The 20,360-nt window shown below is 39.3% G+C and overlaps 1 protein-coding gene across 2 annotated transcripts in view; it reads left to right on the forward strand.

Moving 5' to 3' along the window:
- Positions 1-20,287, forward strand: part of NAE1 (NEDD8 activating enzyme E1 subunit 1) — a 48,362-nt gene extending 28,075 nt beyond the window's left edge. The window contains exons 3-21 of one of the 2 annotated variants that reach the window (XM_025209470.1): positions 1,272-1,375; positions 1,464-1,524; positions 2,696-2,726; positions 5,193-5,264; positions 5,603-5,682; positions 6,291-6,400; positions 6,817-6,926; positions 10,048-10,110; positions 10,909-10,972; positions 12,428-12,519; positions 13,393-13,452; positions 13,543-13,676; positions 14,882-14,957; positions 15,329-15,368; positions 16,069-16,155; positions 18,001-18,093; positions 18,534-18,648; positions 18,732-18,781; positions 20,017-20,276. In XM_025209470.1, the coding sequence (XP_025065255.1) occupies positions 1,272-1,375; positions 1,464-1,524; positions 2,696-2,726; positions 5,193-5,264; positions 5,603-5,682; positions 6,291-6,400; positions 6,817-6,926; positions 10,048-10,110; positions 10,909-10,972; positions 12,428-12,519; positions 13,393-13,452; positions 13,543-13,676; positions 14,882-14,957; positions 15,329-15,368; positions 16,069-16,155; positions 18,001-18,093; positions 18,534-18,648; positions 18,732-18,781; positions 20,017-20,126 (1,552 nt within the window). In that variant the 3' untranslated portion in view covers positions 20,127-20,276. Of the gene's footprint in view, positions 1-1,271; positions 1,376-1,463; positions 1,525-2,695; positions 2,727-5,192; positions 5,265-5,602; positions 5,683-6,290; positions 6,401-6,816; positions 6,927-10,047; positions 10,111-10,908; positions 10,973-12,427; positions 12,520-13,392; positions 13,453-13,542; positions 13,677-14,881; positions 14,958-15,328; positions 15,369-16,068; positions 16,156-18,000; positions 18,094-18,533; positions 18,649-18,731; positions 18,782-20,016 lie in introns of both variants that reach the window. The other variant, XM_025209469.1, reaches the window with a different exon arrangement.
- The last annotated feature ends 73 nt before the right edge of the window (positions 20,288-20,360 follow it).

The raw sequence follows: 20,360 nt of genomic DNA on the forward strand, positions 1-20,360 counted from the left end.
TCTTTCCCTCCCTGCACCCCTGGCCAGCTGCACACCGCACGCACATGTGCACGCCCACTCCCCACACCCCTGCCTCACATACACCCCTCACCCTACCTCCACATAATATACAAGAGTAACTTTATTTTGAACTGTTATACTATTGCCTCTCTATACATTACTCAAAAAATGCAGAAATCAGGGCAAAAAAAATATTTTTGACATAAAATTAAAATGTTATAGTAGATATTTGTTTTTAGTGTATGATTATCTGTAATTTGTTAAAATGATACCTTCTGAATGATTGTGTGCAGCCCTTGACCGCTTACTAAAATTCGTTAAGTGGCCTGCCAAAATAATGTTCCACCCTGCTCCAGAACAGGAGTGACGAGAAGGAGCTGGCATTTTCCTCCTGTATGAAAAGCTGAGGTGCGCTGCTCCATTGTGAACTGACTCATGCTGTGTTTTGAAAAAGCTGAGAAACGTGCCGGATGGTGCCCAGCACCCAGAGCATATGGCAGGCAGCCTGAGGCAGCCATGCCTCCTCCATTTGGACTTTGCAATGAGAATGCCGTCCACAGAGAAGTTCCCTGGACACTTCTCTTCCCGTGGAGTCCTTTTGCATAATGGGATCCAGTTGAGTTGTTTTTAATGTTGTTCGGATTTCGTTTCACCTTACTGTGTTTAATTCTGCTACAGAAGAATTGTTCTATTTGTCTGGAGTCAAAGAAATTAAATTGAAGAGCTGGTATCCCCTCGGGGGTGCCTCCGGCCTTGTGATGAACACTTTGAATTGGAAAAGGTTGAGAATCCCTGTGCTAAGCACTCTTTCAGTGTAAATGCTGTTTTGAGATCCACTGGCTTAAACTGAGAAATCCTGGGTTGCTGTAAATTTCAGCACTGTAAAGTCCATGCAAATTAGTAAAACAAAAAACCCTCTAAAGTTTTCTTCATAGGAAATGGACTTTCCTAAGCTTTATTTTTGTGCCAGAATTCTGAAATGACGCTTCAAACATTACGTGCTATTGTTGGCTTAATATACAATAAAAACAAAAATATTTTCGCAAACCAAAATTTCATAGAACGTTACCTTTTGTGAGAGGCTTCTGTTCAGTCAAGGCAGCTTTTTCTGATGAAAGCTTTTGACAAACTTTCTGACTCACTCTGCTTATATGAACAGAAAACTGGCATGCTGGACCATAGGGAGTATGACTGAAGATTTCCACTACCTGTCACATGGTGTCTACTATCTTAACTTTTCTCTCAGTGCTTCTGTGCTTCTTGTTTTATAGGCTGTGGGGTGACCATGGACAAGAGGCTTTAGAATCTGCTCATGTTTGTGTGATCCATGCAACAGCCACAGGAACTGAAATACTCAAAAATTTAGTGCTGCCAGGTAAATAAATCTGATTCTAAGGTTATTTTAATAAGGATTTTTATTAGGAATATTTACTTTTAATTATTTGTATTGTATTATTTTTAAGGTATCGGTTCATTTACAATTGTTGATGGGAACGAAGTCACTGGAGAAGATGTCGGAAATAAGTAGGTTTGTTTTCTATACAAATTTGTTGGTGACTGGATTTAATGTCTACAGTTTAAAAGCATTACTTGTTCATTTTCTGTACCGGCTCAGAGGTTCAGAATCATGTTCCAGACAAGTTCTTGTATATTTTTTACATGTTTACTTTATTCCTCATAGTATCTTAGGTGTTTACTTAGCAGTTTCTTAATTGCTCTGTTTTTAAATGGATTATTTGAAATTGAATTCGTTTTTAATACTCATTTCTTCATGGTTGGGAAAACAATAGTTTAAAAAAAAATTCAAATAAGTGTGGTGAATCTCTTGCTCTGCTACTGTGACTTAGCCAAGGTTCACCTGACTTTGATACAGCTAAACAGTTTGTTTTAATAGCAAAAATTGTTTTATTGCCAAAAACAATTGCTGGCACTTAGTCTTATCAAGGGAAGAGTTTTCCTATAGCTGTGCTTGCATGTCTCCTGAGAGAGAGATGCATTTAGGAAAAAAAACCAAACAACTCCTCAATAAAACAGTGTTATATTGGAGTGAAACTTCTTACACAGCATATGTATAAAATCCAGGCACCCGTGCAAGGCAGAGGTAGAACCATAAGCCCACACAGCTCAGTTGTGCTCCCTGAGGCATTCCATTAGCTCAGAGCTTTCCAAACTGTGTGCCACGACACATTAGTGTGTCGGCGGCAGTGTGTAGGTGTGTCGCGCGAAATGCAGAAAATTTTGCAGAAGGGCACCGCGGAGCTCCCTTATTTGCGTCTGCTTCCCTTGGCTCCTCCCCCGGAACTGAATTACTGTGTCGCGAAATGATGCATGTCTAAAAAGTGTGTCACCAGCATGAAAAGTTTGGAAAACTCTGCATTAGCTATAGGAGATAGGGCCATAGTTATTCAGGGCCTAAATCTGTAACAAGTTCCTTATTGGCAAAGGGAAGTAAAATGTATTGAAACTATAGGGATTGGGATGAAGCGTCTTTAAAATTCTGATAGTATAGGACTGAAAGATTTGTTTTAAAGTAGTCACACAAAGATGCTAAAGTCATAATTGAGGGAGTTTGATATTCAAGAACTTACTTTGTCATTTTATGAAGCACAACTATGTGTTTTGTGTTACAGGGAAATGTAATAGTATTGATCATAAAACTAAAGCTTTTGTCTTTTTCTCTTGCTTCCTTTCTCAGCTTCTTTTTACAAAAAAGCCATATTGGCCAGGTAAGGCAATACTAAATCTCATTTGTGTGTGTAAAGAGCTAGCGTTGTTAAAGAGATGGCCTGCAAGCTGAATCTGGCCCGCAGAGCCCTGTCATTTGGCCCGCAGTGCTGCTTGTGGGTTTTAGATCAGCTCTTACATTGCATGCAGCATGCCCCAGCCTCTGCCCCATTCACTATCTGGTGCCTACTACATGCAGGGATAGAGTCAGCATGCATGCCTGCCCATTCTGGGGCATGTGCTCCACATGGGCCTGGTCTGGGGGTGCATATGGCAGTGGGGTTGGGGCCAGCATGTACACTGGATCCAGTACACAGGGTCAGTCTGTGGGCATGATGCAGCCTATAGACTGGCCCTGAACCCCAGAGCCAGATTAGTTTGGTATACCCCTGATATCTTAGAGATGATGAATAGAGTTTTACAGCTACTTGTATATAAATTTCATTTCTTCCATACTAAAAAGTGAGACTGTAGAGGTTCAGGGGAATAAATGAGAGAAAAGATGAGTTTTGGCTATGTTAAGTTTTAAAGTTGGTGACTAGAAGCCCACAAGGAAGCCTATGTATTGGAAAGGCAGACTATGACCTAAATTGTGGAGGAAGAGAAGAGAAGCCATGGCTTAGTTTTGGATGGAAAAGGTTGGGGGGGTGTTTTCAAGAGCTTCTTAAAAAAAAAATCCTGAAAATAGCTATATTCTGTGTCTGTTTACTATTTTCATCACTACTCCTTTTACCTTGTCAGAGGAACAGTTTGGTAAAAATATCCCTTTAATTTCAGATTTTTTGCTGTAGTTGGCTTTGTGCCATTACCTTAAAATGAATTATCATTTAGAGTAATTAAAAGAAATATCATTCTTGATTGTTGGTGAAACAAAATGGATTATAACAATGCTGAAGACAAAAGAATCAGGCCCTGTGGAGGATTATTATCCTTCTATTAGTAACTGCTGTTGCTTACCCTTCCTTTCTCTCCACCCCAGGTCCCATCCCCTTAACTTCTATTGTTTATTCTCATGCTCTCCATCTTCAGAATCCTAGCACTAGTTAGTAGTGCTGTTACTTTCATTAGAGCTTGCTTAGCTTTTAGCTTGTAGTAGTGCTTAAGCAAGTTGCATCTAGAACTTAGTTTCCAACATACATAGGACATTTAACTGCCCATTAGTATAGTTTACTGTGAACAAATGTGTCCGCACATGCACATCCTTACTATGCAATAAACCTCCCTAATTCCGACTAAATTTGCTACTTGCAAATGCAAATAGTAAATTTACTCAAGATTAGTAACGGCGCAGTAGCGCTTGTGTAGATACCTGACCAGGAGCAGTATGTGCTCCCAGTCAGCTGTCCACCAGGGGATGGAAGATAGCTCCCTGACCCTGGGAGCTACCTCAAGCCGGGGTGGGCTATGCCACAGGAGCCTGGGCAGCGATTATGTTCCCCTGCCATGGCAGCAGGGAGCTCCAAGCCCCCCACTCTGAGATTGGGATCGGGGAGTGGGAGCTGGAAGATCCTTATCTTCCAGACCCTGCTCCTCCATCATGATTGGGGAGCATGGGGCGGGGGTGGGACTGGGAGACCCTCATCTGCCCGCACCAGCCATGCAGTTGCAGAGCCAGCAGTGGAAGATAAGGGTTTCCCAGCACTGGCCCAGTGATTGGGGAGTTGGTGCTGGGAGCTCCCTGCTGGCAAGGGCAGGGAAGCCTGTTCCCCATCCAGTTCTGCAAGCTTGAAGAGCTAGGGAGCTTGTTCCCTGCTCAGCTCCGCAGTTGTGGAGCTGAGCAAGGAACAGATTTCTCTGCCCTTGCTAGCAGGGAGCTCCCAGTGCCAGCTCCACAACTGGCGCTGGGAGCTCTAGCTGCCAGCTGCTGCACTGGTGGATCAGGGCAGGCAGCTGAGACCCATACAGTTCTAAGACACCTGCCTCTGATCAGGAAGCTAGGGCCAGGAGCTTCCTGCTGCTGGGGCAAGGGGATATTTGTCTCCTGACCTGGTGCTCCCTGCTAGCCCTTGAGCTAGCACATAGGGAGAGCCTAGACCTACCCCCAGTGGCAGCAGGGGCTCATTGCAGAGCTGCAGAAAATGGTGCAAAGAGCAGCAAATCTGCTTCCTAATCCGTGCATGTATAGACACATGCCCGAAAGCACTTACTCCAGAGTAGTTTATACCAGACTCAATTTAGACCAGATCAACTGCATGTGTAGACGTGCCTACTGTTTTTAAAATTAAAAATGAGCATTGCATATTTTTAACTGGCATTTTTAAAGTAAAGCACGATACAATTTAAGCAAAATCCTGCTATGGTGGGCAGTGAGTGAATGAGCGTTTAAATAGTTGAATGAGTTTTTTAACATAATGTACTTACTGTATTAGTAGTATATATGCTATTTTACAAATATGTAAAAGATCACATTAACTTGTAAATTGTAGATAAACTGTAGGCTTAAAAATGCTTTAATTGTTTTAAAACAGAATCGAGCCCAGAGTGCCACAGAGCTCTTACAAGAATTAAATAATGAAGTCTCTGGAAATTTTGTGGAGGAGGTTTGTGTTCTCAACTTGTTGCTGCATTCTGGTTTTTTAGAGTGTAGCAAATATATTATATAAATGAATCATTAGTTACACATTTATCTGTATTTATTTTTTAAATGTAAATATTTTCATGGTAATAGATCTGAAATGAAATCTCAGATTACTTGGGGCAAATCAGTTTCATGTGTGTTTAAATAACCTTTGTAATTTAATGACAATGAGGATTCAGAAATCAGTATTTTAAACGCAAAACTCATATTGAATACAATTTTAGCTTTTGACATGTTCTGTTTTTTTCTAAAATTATTACTGTATGCTTCAATCTTTGAATTATTTTGTACTTTTTTTAGAGCCCAGAAAAACTTTTAGATAATGATCCATCCTTTTTCTGTCGGTTTAACATGGTGGTTGCAACCCAACTACCAGAAAGGTAAATAATTGTATATAAAATTTTCATCCTTTGATTTTAAAGCTGCAAGCTTTTTCAGCCATATTGTGAGAACTTGAGTTATATGAAGCAATTTTGCCTTTTGCTGTTGTGCAACATGTAAGAGCTGTCTTCATAGGCATTTAAATACGCAGTACTTTTTTCTAGTTAAGAGTTCTTTTGACACAGCTCTGGCATTTTTTACATCTGATTTGACATCTACCAGATGTCATATGTTACATATGGCTTCTAAGCTTTGTCAGGAATACCTTTTATAGGAGTTGCATTTGTCTTTAAACATGGATTTATATAATCAATTTTTTGTTTGTTTGTTTCATAGTTGTACCATTTTATTTGTATCAATGTATTTTTAAGACTGACATAAAAAATCTGAGCTATAGAAATTAATTCAACATTAATGAACCAATGGATGCAAATTAAGGGAATGTATTTTTAGGATGGCAGTTAAAGTTTCTGTGACATAAGATGATCATAATAATACCATCGTATAATACTTCCTTCTTGCAGGAACCTTTTTTAATTAACTCTTACAGTTGGATGTGTATTATCAACTGCATATTTTAAGAAACCAATTGTATTTCCTTTTCCAGTACATTGCTACGTTTAGCTGAACTTCTCTGGAACTATAACATCCCTCTGTTAGTCTGTAGGACTTATGGATTGGTTGGCTACATGAGAATCATTATTAAAGAACATCCAGGTAATGCATCATTATTAAAGAACATCCAGAATAAGGTGGATTTCTTGTAAGAAATGAAAGCAGTCACGTACAAGTGTTAGTTGAGTTGTTTGCATATATGAAGGATTGTTTCCTTGGTTAAAATCCCTCGTAGGTGCAGTTGGAGTTTCAGCGGTGGGCATATTACACTGGGAACTGTATGCAACAACTTGATAATCTGACTCCTTTATAAAACAGGAGATTTTTGTCTGCTTTTAAACTTCCTAACATTATGCAGTACATTTTACGATGATGCATAGTTCCCATTAGGAGAATAATTGTTAATGGGAGTCATAATTAAGCACTACATCGAACATTTATCCCTTCATTTTGAAATCTTGAAAACATATATTATTTTGCTTTTACGTAAAATAATATACCTTGTTACTTCTTTACAGTCGTAGAATCTCACCCTGACAATGCATTAGAAGATCTGAGACTGGACAGTCCATTTCCAGAGCTGAAAGAACATATTCAAACATATGACTTGGATCATATGGAAAAAAAGGTTGCCATGAGATTTACATTCTTTACTTTGCATGCGAAGACAAGCCCTGTTTTGCAAGTAATTGCATGTGTATGAATTCTTCCTCTTGCTAGACACGGTACTGTGTTTGAATGGTGTTTGGGTATTACAACGTCATTTTGCATAGAAAGGAAGCCACTTTTTCTGAGCTTTATGATATTCAAGTAGATATGCCATTTGGGCTAGGTCCTTTAGTGTAAGACTTTATGCTGAAGGGAGCTGTGAAGTCTGACTAAACCAGAGGTGTAACAAACTCTTTCAGTTACTGGGTTGGTGGTGGGGCAGGTTGGGGGAAGAAGTCTTACCTGCCCATGCTCTCCATACTTGAGCAGTAACTGCTATTGGTGCCACTTGACCCCTGGCAAAATGTGCTTGGGCTGCTGCCACTGAACCACAGGTAGTGGTGCAAGCTCCTGGGAGCTGCTCCTGGTACCCTGTTTGGGGCTGTGCCTTTCATGGCAAAGCCTGGAGGCGGGAAGGGGTAGAGAGGCTCATTCCACCCTCCACCCCTCTGAACACACTTTTGGATATAACGCAGCACCTGCTTGTCCCTGTACGTGCCATGGGACAGACTCCTTGGGGGCCAGGGGGCTTAACTGGCGCTCCTTCTAAATTGGTGCCCCTCTCGCTTCACCATAGTTATCCTACTGTCTAAAACAACATTGTAATTGGTCACAGAACCTGGATAGCAGATGTGCCATTTGTCCTTTCTGTGACTGAAGGAGGAAAAAGGGTAGCCCTGGGTGTCCTGTGTTGAGTCAGTTTTGGCTATGTTTATGCCCGGTGTGGGCTTTGTAGCCCAGAATGTAACCTAGCATAATGAAGATGGAATGGCATGCATAAAACCAAGGATTACAAGAGTGTACAGATGAAATTTCAAGACATCCCCCTCTTCTTGACCTCTGCTGCTTTGCCATTGCTAGCGGTTTGGTTCTTTGAATCCGTCCATGAAGAAAAGTAAAAAGAGCTTCTGAGGGTGACTGTTTGGAGCCCTCAAAAAGCAAATCCCAGAGTTACAAACAAAACCTTACGTAAGTAACTCCTTAGCATTAAGGAAAGTGAACAGTTAATCCAATTAAAAATATTTTCTCAAGCCAAGTAAAGTCAACTGATCGCTTGCATGTTCTTCAACAGTAGATTGCAGCTTGAAACACGAGTTTGGCCCTCCTGGTTTCATGTGTAGTGTAGGATGTGACTAAGCACTCACTCATTTGAAGTTTCTACGCTGACGAGCATTAGGCATCTTAGAGCTCTGAGAAACTGCTTCGTGCACATGGGGTTATTTAGCAGGTACTTTACCAATTTTGGATGGAAGCTTGATCTATGTATTCTTTCTGCTCCAGTAGATATTATATTTTATTGGGCAACTCAAAATACATAGTTTTATTTTGAGAGCATGGTGAAGATTTATTGCCTGATAGATTACTTAGCCCACTCTCTCTGGGCAGAATTTCAATAGTCATTAAATTAGTACAGAATCAAAGCCAAGAATTATAGCTGAAATACCCAAACTGAATCACAGTTTTTCTTTATAGCACAGGTGAATACTAACAGAATCTAAGTCTATGCATTTTAAAATGTAAATGAGGTAAGAAAACTCTAAATATTAGTATGGAGGACTTAGGTCTTCTCCCTTTGGATGTGTAAATAAATTTCATGCTGCTTAAACAGGTTTGGCACTGGTTTTACTTTCCTAAGGTAGGACAGGTAGAGTTACAGTATCACAGAGTAGGGCATTTGACCTTCTTTTATTAATACCGGATGGGAATAAAAAGGTAGAAAGAAGGAAAGCTCCATCAAAGCAGAGCATTCAGTCACTACCCTGATGATACTACTAATCTGTTGGATCCAAGAGGGCTTGAAACTAATTAGTCATTGAATCCATACACAGTATAATTATAATTATGCAACTCGTTCTCCAGCATACAGGTTATAAACTAATTAGCACTTCTTTGGACGATCACTATTTTGTGTTTTTTAGTCTAATAGAGGTATTTTTAAATGAACTTGGAAGCTCTATATCTGAACAAAAGTAGTGAAGGTGTTCATGTGCGACTAAGTCCTACAAAGGAGAAGACTCCATGGGAAATGTAGATCTACAAAGCTTTTGTGGTAAAAGAATTGGAATTGTACTTTGTATTGTTGTATTGCATAAGCCAGCTGGGATGCCCAGGGTAATGTGGGCAGACATTTAAATCCATTTAAATTGCACAAACCATTTGCTTAATCCTATTGCTTTCTATATTAAAGCACTGCTTAAAATGAGTTAAACATGCCTACGATTTCATTTTGGAGCTGTGCATATACCTCCCTGTTGGTACCTAATTATGCAAGGTATATTGTTATTCAGAGTCCAGACAGAAGTAATTAATCAAAGAGCTACTTAAGGCATCTTTACTGTAGATTAAGTGGACTGTACTCCACAGTATGGAGTTCCCCCAGCAGAATATTGAGCATCTCCACACACAAAGTTCCCTGTACAGCCAGAACCTATTCCTTCATTTACTTCACCTCTGCTGAAGCACAGCGGTTTCTGCTATCACCCAGGAGCTAGCTAATGGGTTTTCAGAATTAGCTGGCTACTAGCTACATTGCCTCCTTTCCTGGTTGCCAAATAAGCTCATCATATGTGGCTTAATTGTAGTTGTGATCCAAAGCCAGTCCAGGTCAGTTGAATTGCAGATATGCTGTGCTTAGAGTAGTGATTCTCAATCAGGATGCTGTAAGATTGTGGTGGGGTGCCAAGCAATATTAGTACTGTTAAATGTGCAAGTGCTTACACATGGGCCATAAGATAGACCCATAGGTGTCAAATAGGAATCCCCATGGTCAAAAACATTTGACCTGTTGTGGTCTTTCTGAGTTCCTTGCAACAGAAGAATTGCTGTTAGCTTTGGTAGTAAAGAAACAAACGAAAGCTAAGCGAGAGCATTCTCCAAATGGGGCCTTGAGTCTGAAAACGTTGAGAACGATTGCTTTGCCATGACTTACTGTATGCGATTATAATATTTTACTCTTGAAAGCAGGGAATAAATGAATAACCTGCACATTTTCCATTTTTTGAAATGTTTAATTAAAGTTTTTTTTCTGTTTTCATTTGCAGGACCATAGCCACACTCCATGGATTGTGATTATGGCAAAGTACTTAGCAAAATGGTACAGTGAGGTATGTTGATAATATCTCATTTAAATAGTGCATCTGTGTGTTTGTGTGTGTGCGTGCATGTTTGTTGTCATGTGGGTTTTTTAACAAGTGTACTTTTATCCAAGGTGGTTTGATAGCAAAAAATATTGAGTGATCGATCATCTTCTTGTGTCCTATAGCCATGTTTAAATTTGAGTCCAAAAACAGGCACATTCTATTGCTCAAACTGCAGCCTTACAAGGTCCTTGCCGGTGCTTGGTTCCCCCATATGTGGGCAGGCCAGTAGGTATCCGGTAGTCTGAAAGCTTCTTTCATATACACACAGTGTTTGTGTCGTTAGAGTATGTGCACAGTTGCATGTTAACTTTAGTCTTACCAGCCTCTGTGTGGAGGCAGTTCAGGCTTCTCCACGCTGGCCAGTCAAGCTCTGTGCTTGCAGGGAGATGTCTGGTAGTTTTGATATTCATCCCAACTCCCTCCTGCGTCATCTGTAGTCATGATTGCCACATTTTTATTTGTGTGTCTGGTGTTTTATCTAGCCACTGCATCATAGAAAGGAAACTTTCCTGTGACTTTTAGTCTACTGGGGGTGGATGGTTGATGAAAACACTTGACACTTCTTTTTTGGGGGGGAGGAGGGGTCACATGGTTTTAACTGCTACAAAACTTTGCTTTTATCATACTGTTTCCTGAATTAATTACTGAAACAAACTATTAACTTTGATACAGTCAACCTAGACTGTAGCAATGTGACAGGTGTGTTTGTTTGTTTTTATTTGGATGGAAAATTAGATCTTTTTTTTCTTTCTCTACATTTAGAAAAGTGATCAGTTACCTAGGAGTTACAAAGACAAGGAAGCTTTCAGGCAGATGATTAGACAAGGTAATACATTTTGTGGGAGATTTGTCAGTATAAAAAGACAATGCATGAGGTAAAACTTACTGCTGTGGCTTAAGGAATTACTTTAAGCTATGTCTGTGTTGATTTGTGTCCTTATAGATAATTATACAGGACATCCTCAGTATGATGCAACTGTCTTACATGCATGGGTTTTAGAATCTTGAGTATGCTTATGATGCCACCTGTCAACACTTGTCCTTAGTGTTCTCTTCAGAGGGGAAAAAAAAGAAAAAGATTTAAGAAAATGTTGGTGCATAAGTTTAAAAATTTGATGGAATAAGGAAGTGGGTGGCTTTTGGTACTGGAACTGAGGCTGTATGAATTTGGCACACATTTTGTGTCTCTTGCCTGTTTGATCCACCAGAAGTAAGGTGGAATCCCTTTCAGAGATCCACACCTGGAAGTTCAAGGATTGAATGGGAATAGAAAGTGAATGATTGTTTGCCTATTTGTTTTAAATCCTGAAGGCGATGCTTCCATAGGAGGTCAGAATGGGGTTGTATAAGGTGTTTTCATAGCCACTGGATGTTTTGTAATTACTCTGAGTGGAGGACTTCATTGTTTAGAGCTATCAAACTTGGTAGGCACCTTTTGCAAATTCTAATATTAGAACAGTATCTTTTGAAAATATAGCACTTGAATTTACGATCAGAATGAGGCTGTGGTGTTTCAGAATGGCATTTTTGGAATTAGTTTCTTGTATGAAAAAATTGATTTGTTCTTTTATGAATACATTAACAGAAGTTATTCCAAAGCATTAAAAATTGGCTTCTTTATAGAACTCAAGTGCAGTGGTTATGCTGACTTGACTTTTGTTGCAGTCTACATCTGTAGTACTCTCTTCATCAGATATATTGGAGTTTAACAATAATAAAATTGCTGCTGAAACAGTGATTACTTAATTCCTGTAATGTTCAAATGTTGTATTATGTCTGAGTCTGTTTCATTTTGTTCAGGTTGTTTTATTGTATACATATCAGTATTCTTGTGTTATTCATACAGAAGCAGTCTGTTTAGAAGGAGGATCAGTCTTATTTACCTACATCAAAATATATTGATTAAACCACTGGACAGATCTTTATTTCAAGATTTGCTTTGGGCATTTGTATAACTATAGCTCCCCTCTCTGTATTTTTCCTATATCATGGACAAGCTCTGATATTCAGTTTATGAATGTTCATAGGAAAAAGCTTTACACTTATTACATTTTCTGTCCTGAAATGTTAAGGCATATTTGGTACCTTACCAAAATACTTATGCATATGACCCATCACATTAAAAGTTCATAATGGCTCATGTAGTTTGTGGTCACAGTTCCAGCATAATGTTATATAAGAAAAGTTCAGAAAGCAAAGCCTAATCAGTTACTCAGACATGTCCCTAGGAATATTGATAGAGAAAGGACTTTGCATTAAAATATTCCTCTCTTTCAAAAAGGTATTTTAAAGAATGAAAATGGGATCCCAGAAGATGAAGAGAACTTTGAAGAAGCTATGAAAAATGTGAATGCAGCACTAAGTACTACAAAGGTAAAAATAGCTTTTCAAATGCATTAAAATATACTGAGAAAGTATGATGTGTTAACTGTATTGTTATGTTTTTTCCAAAATGCATTAGGTACCTGTAAGAAAAGAATTCCGTGGTGGAATTACCACACACACACTTAGATATGATGAAAATTGTACCATCTTCAATTCTAAGACATAGCTAAAGAAATTAAAGATTAAGTAGTGGTGGCTTTCTGCCACTTTTGAAAAATCCGATTAGTTAGTTTAGTGTATGGTTAGTATGGGCTACAGTCCACTACACTCATTTCTTATTGCTATAATATAAACCCAACAAACATTTTTAGAACAGTACAGCAGGACTACCAGTCTGTGTTGTAGAGAGGGTAGAGCAGGTCCAGTTATGACAAATTGGTAGATCTTGACTGAGAAACTCACTCAACACACCTGTCCAAACTATGCCTAATAGGAGCAACTTTGCCAAACTGCTCCTGTTCTTCATATGAATGGAAGGGAGCTTCTTCTGGGGTCATAGAGTTTTCAGTCTGCTGTATCACAAGCAAACAAATCATAAATTTCCTTTTGCAAACTGAAAGCACTATATTTATTTTGTAAAATTGTGTTGAATTTGTAAATGTGTAGTGTAGCTTAGCATTTGATATAAGCACAAATATTTGCTTTATAAATATCCAGTTTTGGATTCATTTTTAATCAGAGAAAGTTAATGCTGCTGCTTCTGCTCCTGAAAAGCTCCAATATATTTTTGGAAGTTCAGAATAGATTACTCTTGTCCAGAAGGTCTAAAGTAACGTGGATATTGTATCCCCTGCATAATTACGGATGGGATAACTCTTGAAATAGAAATGTGGATAAATACAGAAATATTTTTTCTTGTAGATTCCAAGGTGTATTGAAGAACTTTTTAATGATGAAAATTGTATCAATCTCACAGAGCAGGTAACAAGAGCAAGATCAAGATTCTTAACTTCTTACAAATTATTCTCTTGCGTATAGAAAAATGAACCTCTGTCCTTTGTACATTTCCAGTCACCAAACTTTTGGATTTTAACTCGAGCTGTAAAAGAATTTGTGGCAAATGAGGGACAAGGAACTCTACCTGTTCGGGGCACTATTCCTGATATGATAGCAGATTCTAGTAAATTTATCAAATTGCAAAATGTGTAAGTATTCATGCTTCTGCTTTGAAAACTATCATTTTTACAGTAATGGAGGGGCAGTTATTTCAGACTTTACATTCTGGGCCAAATTCTCAAAGCCCTTTTTTTTTCTCTTAATTGACAGTAGATAGCTTTACAGCCTGGCCATGTCTTGCTTTCTGAATAGCTCCTGGTCTGTTTTGATAGGATCCTAGCTCTGGGTCTGTCAGGTATGCTCCGAGATGCAGATAATCTCTGATATATTTCTTGGGCAGTGGGACTGCATAGTCTAGCTGTTTAGACCCTTATCTGTGCATCAACTGTCCAGAGCCCCTTCTTTGGGCATAAACTGTTCTACCTGCCCCCACCCCCCAAATCTCTTATGTGCGTCTTGTTGCAAAAACTGATTTCTAATGAACTCTCTCAAATAGTGTGGCAATCAAGTAAGTAGACAGATTTAGCAGTGGAATTCTTAAACAGCACTTAGTGTTTTACAGATCTCAAGGAAACAACTGAACACAAGCTCCATTAGTGACCTCAGGACCCAGTGACTTCTTGGGTTTGGTTCAGATTCTTCATACCATCCTTTCTGAAATGATTTGGCTCAGCAGTAAAATACCCTCTTCTTCATAGAGAAGCAGTCTCATATCAAAATATTATCACCTCTCTCACCCACACGCTTCTCTCAGAATTTCTGGGCTTCAATTGCCAACCCCCCACTCCCTGTTCCAGAAAGAGTTGTGCACTGTTGGGGACCTTTGATTGGCTTTTCACAGTTTTCTGAAGATAGCCTTTGCCAGAAAAATGGTTGTATGCATCTATGAAGACTGTTGAACTGTGAATGTTAGGCACAAAATAGAATTTGTAGTTTGATACACACCCGTGTCACCGGACTTTAAACATGGAATTATTATATAATGTAGGTGGAATTAAGGAACTTATTTGCTCCTAAGGTAACTGATAAATATTCATGTTGCAAGCATCTGAAAATAATATATTTTCACCATAGAGTGGAAAGGATAACTTTAAGAGTTCTTCAATTTTGGACTCTTAAACCCCCCCCCCCCCCCCCCAACAAAAAAAACAACCCCCCCCCCCCCCCCCCCCCCAAAAAAAAAAAACAAAACAAAACCAAAAACAAAAACCAAACAAACAAACAAAAACCAAAAACCAAAAAAAACCTCTTGGATTTAAAATAACTTAGTAAGATTATTTCTTATACTTTACAGATACCGGGAAAAAGCAAAGAAAGATGTTACTGCTGTGGGTAATCATGCTGCTAAGTTGTTACAGTCACTGGGCAAGGTAGCTCTACATCAAATTCATTTCATAAATTCATTTCATTCTTATAAAAAAGACCATAATTGGTCTATATCCTCTGTAAAGAATAAAGAAAGAAGTAAATGAAGGAAAAGAGGAGCTGGCTTATGTACTACATTCTCTTAGAGAAAGTTACTGAAGTTCTTATGATTTCAAAATACATATGGTATGTTTTTTTTTGTCATTGCTAGCATTGTATCATGATGAATATTCAGTGAAAAGGGCACTTGAACACAACTTCAAAAAATTCTTTCTTTATACAAGAATCATTACCTACTTCATTGTATTTTCTTAAAATATGAATACTCTAACCAATTGTTTTATGCTGAAGCAAACATACTCTTGTTTCTTCTTAGCCACCAGAGTCCGTTACACAGAGAGAATTAAAATTGCTCTGTAAGTATTCTTGGATTTTGTATTACATCATTTTAATGGGAAAATTCACATATTTTCAGGAAGTTTTGAAATTATGAATAATGTAGCTCTATCACTGTTTCATGTACAGTATTGCCAACATGATATCTTCCTGAGAAGTGCTGCATCTCCCATTGACTTCAGTGGAAGTTGCAGGGGTCTCCCAGAATTAGGGCCTGTGGAAAGATGTTGGAGGCGGATGTATTGAATATTATATACCCCAAAAAATAAACTACTGGTACATAAGTTAATATTAAGATTTGGTCATTTGGGCAACATTTGTTTTCATTTTGTATATGAATAAATACTACAGCGTAGTGGTTCAGTGGGGTGGGGGGCAGGGGCTGTATGCAAATCATAGCAGCTTTTGGCACCCCCCTTCCCCCCCCACACACACACATTTAAGCCATCCCCTTCCCTGCCCACTCACATTTCAGCTGCTGCTTTCCCTGCTGCTGATTGCTGGCAGCAAGGGGAAGTGGCATCTGAAGCAGGGGAGCACAAGAGTACCCAGCTTCACTACAATAAACCCACAAAGTTTGCTAAATGCTGCTCCAGCTTAAAAAGGTGAATAATCAACTTTTTTCCTCTGTGTAACATTAGATATATTCTGAAATGTATATCTAAAGAAATTAGGTAGTAGTGAATGCTGTAATATTTCTTTTCTGTGTTCTTTGTTCAGGCAGCAATTCAGCATTTCTTCGAGTAGTGCGGTGTAGATCTCTATCTGAAGAATATGGCTTAAATACTTTTAACAAGGATGAAATTAGTAAGGTTTCTTTTACTTGTACATAGTATTCTTTCACTATGGAACCTTTATGAAGTGGAAATTGTAAGGCTGAAAGTTGAGCATCCCTGATCTAGATGTTAAACTTAATTTCCTTTAGAAGTTCAAAAATAAGCCACAGAATTAATAGTCCCTAAACTGTCCTTTGCAGATGTTCTTGTTGGTAGTAATATACATAAAATGTTCATGTTGGTTACATTTTTTCTTTAAACTGTTTTTCCCTGTCTGCCTTCTTTAGTTCCTGTGACAACTAATTAAGTGCTTCCATGTAAACAAAGACAGAGCAATTGCCTCTTTTTGTTGGCCACTGAGACTTGTCATGTGTTTAACTTCTGAATAAAACAAATAGCAAGTTATCATTTAATAAAATGAGGCATGACTACTTAATATTTTTAATTATGTTAAAATAAAATTCCAAGGCAAATGTTGAAAGGGATACAATAATATTGAAAAGAATACAAACCCACCTACAATGTTTAATGAACATCTTTTCAGGCTTCTAGTAATATTTTGGCCAAAAGGCTTCTTTTTTCTCATGATTGTTAGTGTTTGTAAACTAATGTAAATATTATGTAACAATGTAAGCAATTCCTTGAATTGTTTCATTTTATGTAATGTTCTATAATTTAGGAAGTTTTTTTATCTTAAATCCCTTTGTGAGCCATTCTAAACTTAGAATCCCTGTTACGCTATGTATAAAGCTGACTTCTGTTACATAACTACAGTCCCTACATTTTCTTACACAAAAATATCTAGCATTTTCTTTCTGAATATGCTATAAGACTTATTTTGTGACTTAAGGTATCGTATTTGAATCCAAGATGACTGAATTTAAAAAGACCCTCCCCACGCCCAATAATTAATTATATACACAGAAACTTTATAAATTGGGTATAATTTTCCACATATAGAATCTAATTATTGAAGGATTGTCTTAATTTTGTTGCCCCACCACTGCAGGAGGAAGCAATAGCAGGGGAGCAAGCAGTGGGGGAGGAGGGGTAGGCAGCAGGGGAATAATTGGTCCCCTGCACCTTGCGCCCTGCACTTGCCTTCCCATCTGTCCATATTGCTCTCTCCTGTGATGCCTGCACACCTCCCCTGTGCCTTGCTTCCCTCCTACTCTTTCAGTCCCCCTCTTCCCCTTTGTACAACTGCTTGCCTTCAGTCACGGTTCCAGCCCAGGTCAGATGGTGGCTCCAGCCCCAACCTGGGCAGGCAGCAGTGATTGTAGTGACAACAGCTTCAGCCCCAGGACCAGGTTGGAACTGGGGCTGGAGTTTCCAGCACTGCTGCCACTCCTTCCTGGCTGGATGGGATTGGAGTCACCATGTGCTTCACATCCTGGGTCGGAGTCAGAGGTGTGACTGAGGGTAACTGGCAGCTGACTTGAGCCTGGGTCAGGACTGAAGCTGGAGCTGCAGCAGCAGCTGCTGCCTGCCCCCCCAGCCTTGTACTTAAATTCATGTTGAATGAGAGGGAGGGCATTGTCTTTGATTGGAGTAAATATGGTAAATATCCCAGCCAACCTGCTGTTGTTAAATTGGGATGTGTTACTAGTTCCAGTGAATAAAATTTATGTAAAAATGTATTGGTGTAGAATGTTAATTGTTTTGGTCATTCAGCCTGGGATTCAGTCTCAGAATGACATATCTGGTAACAAGATAAAAAAAAAAAAAAGGAAGAGAGAGAGAGAGACCATTTAGTTGTGGAAGGTGTGGCAAGGTACCTTGATTTAAAAAAACAAATGGGAAATATTCCCATCATCATTGAACTAAACTAATACTAAATCTCTTTTCCTTCCCTTTCCCTCACTTCCGTTTCTAGTTTCCAACATGGATAACCCAGACAGCGAGATTGTGCTATATTTAATGCTCCGTGCAGTGGATAGATTTCATAAACAACATGGTAGATACCCAGGTAGGCTCGTACTACACTTTTAGATGCAGATGAGTTGCTTTAAGACCTACAACAATCTAATTTATAATAGTACATGTAAACTATAGGAAGCCGGTATTTTTACCAGACCAATTTCCATTTGTATATAGTATCTTCATTTTGCCAATATTGCAAAAAGTAATTTCTTCTCAGAATCTGAAAAGATTATTTTAGATTGAAATCAGTGTAATGGTTCTAACAGCTCAGGGCTGATTTAAATGACATAATTTGGCCTGTTGACTGATCCTCATCAGAGGTAATTGTTGTTAGAGCTGTGTCTTCAACATAATGACTAGTTTTTGTTACCTGGTTAAAAACATAGTTATTGCAATAACAAGGTATTTATGGCACAATTAAAATGATTAAATTGTTTGATTTCTATAACGTTGCAGTTCAGTATAAAGAGAGACTTTATTTCCTAGGTGTATATAATTACCAAGTGGAAGATGATATTGGGAAATTGAAATCTTGCCTCAGTGGTTTTCTTCAGGAACATGGGCTGTCTGTAACAGTGAAGGATGACTATGTTCACGAATTGTAAGTACAGGCTGGCCGCTGGTGTTTTCTTTTGTTCATTAAACTGTCCTGAAAATACTAACTAATTTATTTTTGCTATTTAGCTGCCGCTATGGAGCTGCAGAACCACATACTATTGCTGCATTTGTTGGAGGTAAGTTTAATCCTGCAGACCTGTGCAGTGCTGCTAACAGTGACATAGTATTTGAGCCCGAATATTATTCCTTTTTCAGCGTACTTAGAGCAAACAAAGTAAATATGAGTTGTAGTCTAAAACTGTTTGGATTGCAACACTGTAAAGTCCTCCCTTTCCCTCTTCTCTTGTCCCATCCCTTCCCTGTACAATTTATGGGAATAATCGGTCTAGCAAGTGTTCTGATGAATAAATAAGGGAAAAATTACAAACATTTAAAAAAATTATTGTAGATTTTTTTAAAAATAGATATGTAAGACTATCTTAAATAATGAAAAAGCAGCATGGTACAGTATGACAAGTTTTAATGCTAGTATCAGTGGAGACCTGCTTTCTATGACAGTCTGAAATGCCTCTCTAACAAGCACTTGCCAGGCGGGGCTGAGACTGTTCCTTTATTTAAAAGCCTGCAGGAGCTATTGATAGCCAGGGGGAACAGCTTTAAGGGTAATGGAAGTATTATTATTATAAACTTAGCTTCATTGTTTGATTTCCTATAATCAGTTATTCAGGTACTAACGTTTATATGAACCATAAACATTTTCTTTGCCCTTTTAAAAAATGTCATCTCCATGAATCCTTATGGTGCTTAGCAAAATGTACGCGGACAGTACATGCCCCTAAGAGTTTATATTTCATGTATATTAGAGGGGATAAACTGGGATAATTTTAAAAATAAAGAGGGGAAAATGCAGAAAAGCTAACTGGAGCTGATTTGCAGACTACGTATGGAATTGGAGTTGTGAAATCTTTTGTCTATCTCACCAACTTCCTAGCTCTCTCAGCCTGGACTGCAGTCTCTCTCCAAAGGAAAATGACACTTCTTGGATAAGGAAAAACTGGTGTGTGGGGATTGAAATAAGATTCCCTCCCCCCCCCCCCCCCCCCCCACTCTAGGCGGTTTTTTTCTTTTTTTTTTTATTAATTTAGAAATGTTGATCCTTTTTAATGGAAGTAATATTACTACTTTTGGCCCCAGCTCCAGAAAGCACCGGATGAGCTTCTACAGGATGTTTTATACGAGCTGAGCACTGAGAAACGGTTTATTTTCTTTCGTGACGGGTTCCTCCGTGTAGTTCCTACAGCAACCCGACCGTTTCTGTTCCAGTCTCCACCGCGGCGGGTCTGCTCGCTCACTGAGTGCTTGCCGTTGTTGTTGTAAATGGGCTGGTAACTTGGTTTTTGCCCCCGCGCAGGAGCTGCTGCTCAAGAGGTCATCAAGGTGATTACGGGACAGTTCGTCATTTTCAATAACACCTACATCTACAGCGGGGTGCCGCAGACCTCCGCTACCTTCCAGCTCTAGAGTCGCCCCGCCCCGCCGGGAAGCTCTCCGCCTCTCGCCGCCTATTAAAAGTTCTCGTTCGCCCTCGTTATGACGTCATCGCGCGGTGTTTCTTCTCCGGCCGCGCCGGGCCCTGGGGGCGGGGCCGAGGGCGGGGCCGCCCCAGGTCACGTGGCGCCGCCTCCGGGTGCGTGCGCTGCGGGCTGGCAGGTGGCTCCGGGCCTGAGGGGAGCGGGGGCTTCCCTCGCTTCAGCA

Source organism: Alligator sinensis, unplaced genomic scaffold (assembly GCF_000455745.1).
Source record: "Alligator sinensis unplaced genomic scaffold, ASM45574v1 scaffold170_2, whole genome shotgun sequence".
In the NCBI taxonomy this organism is placed as follows: Eukaryota; Metazoa; Chordata; order Crocodylia; family Alligatoridae; genus Alligator; species Alligator sinensis.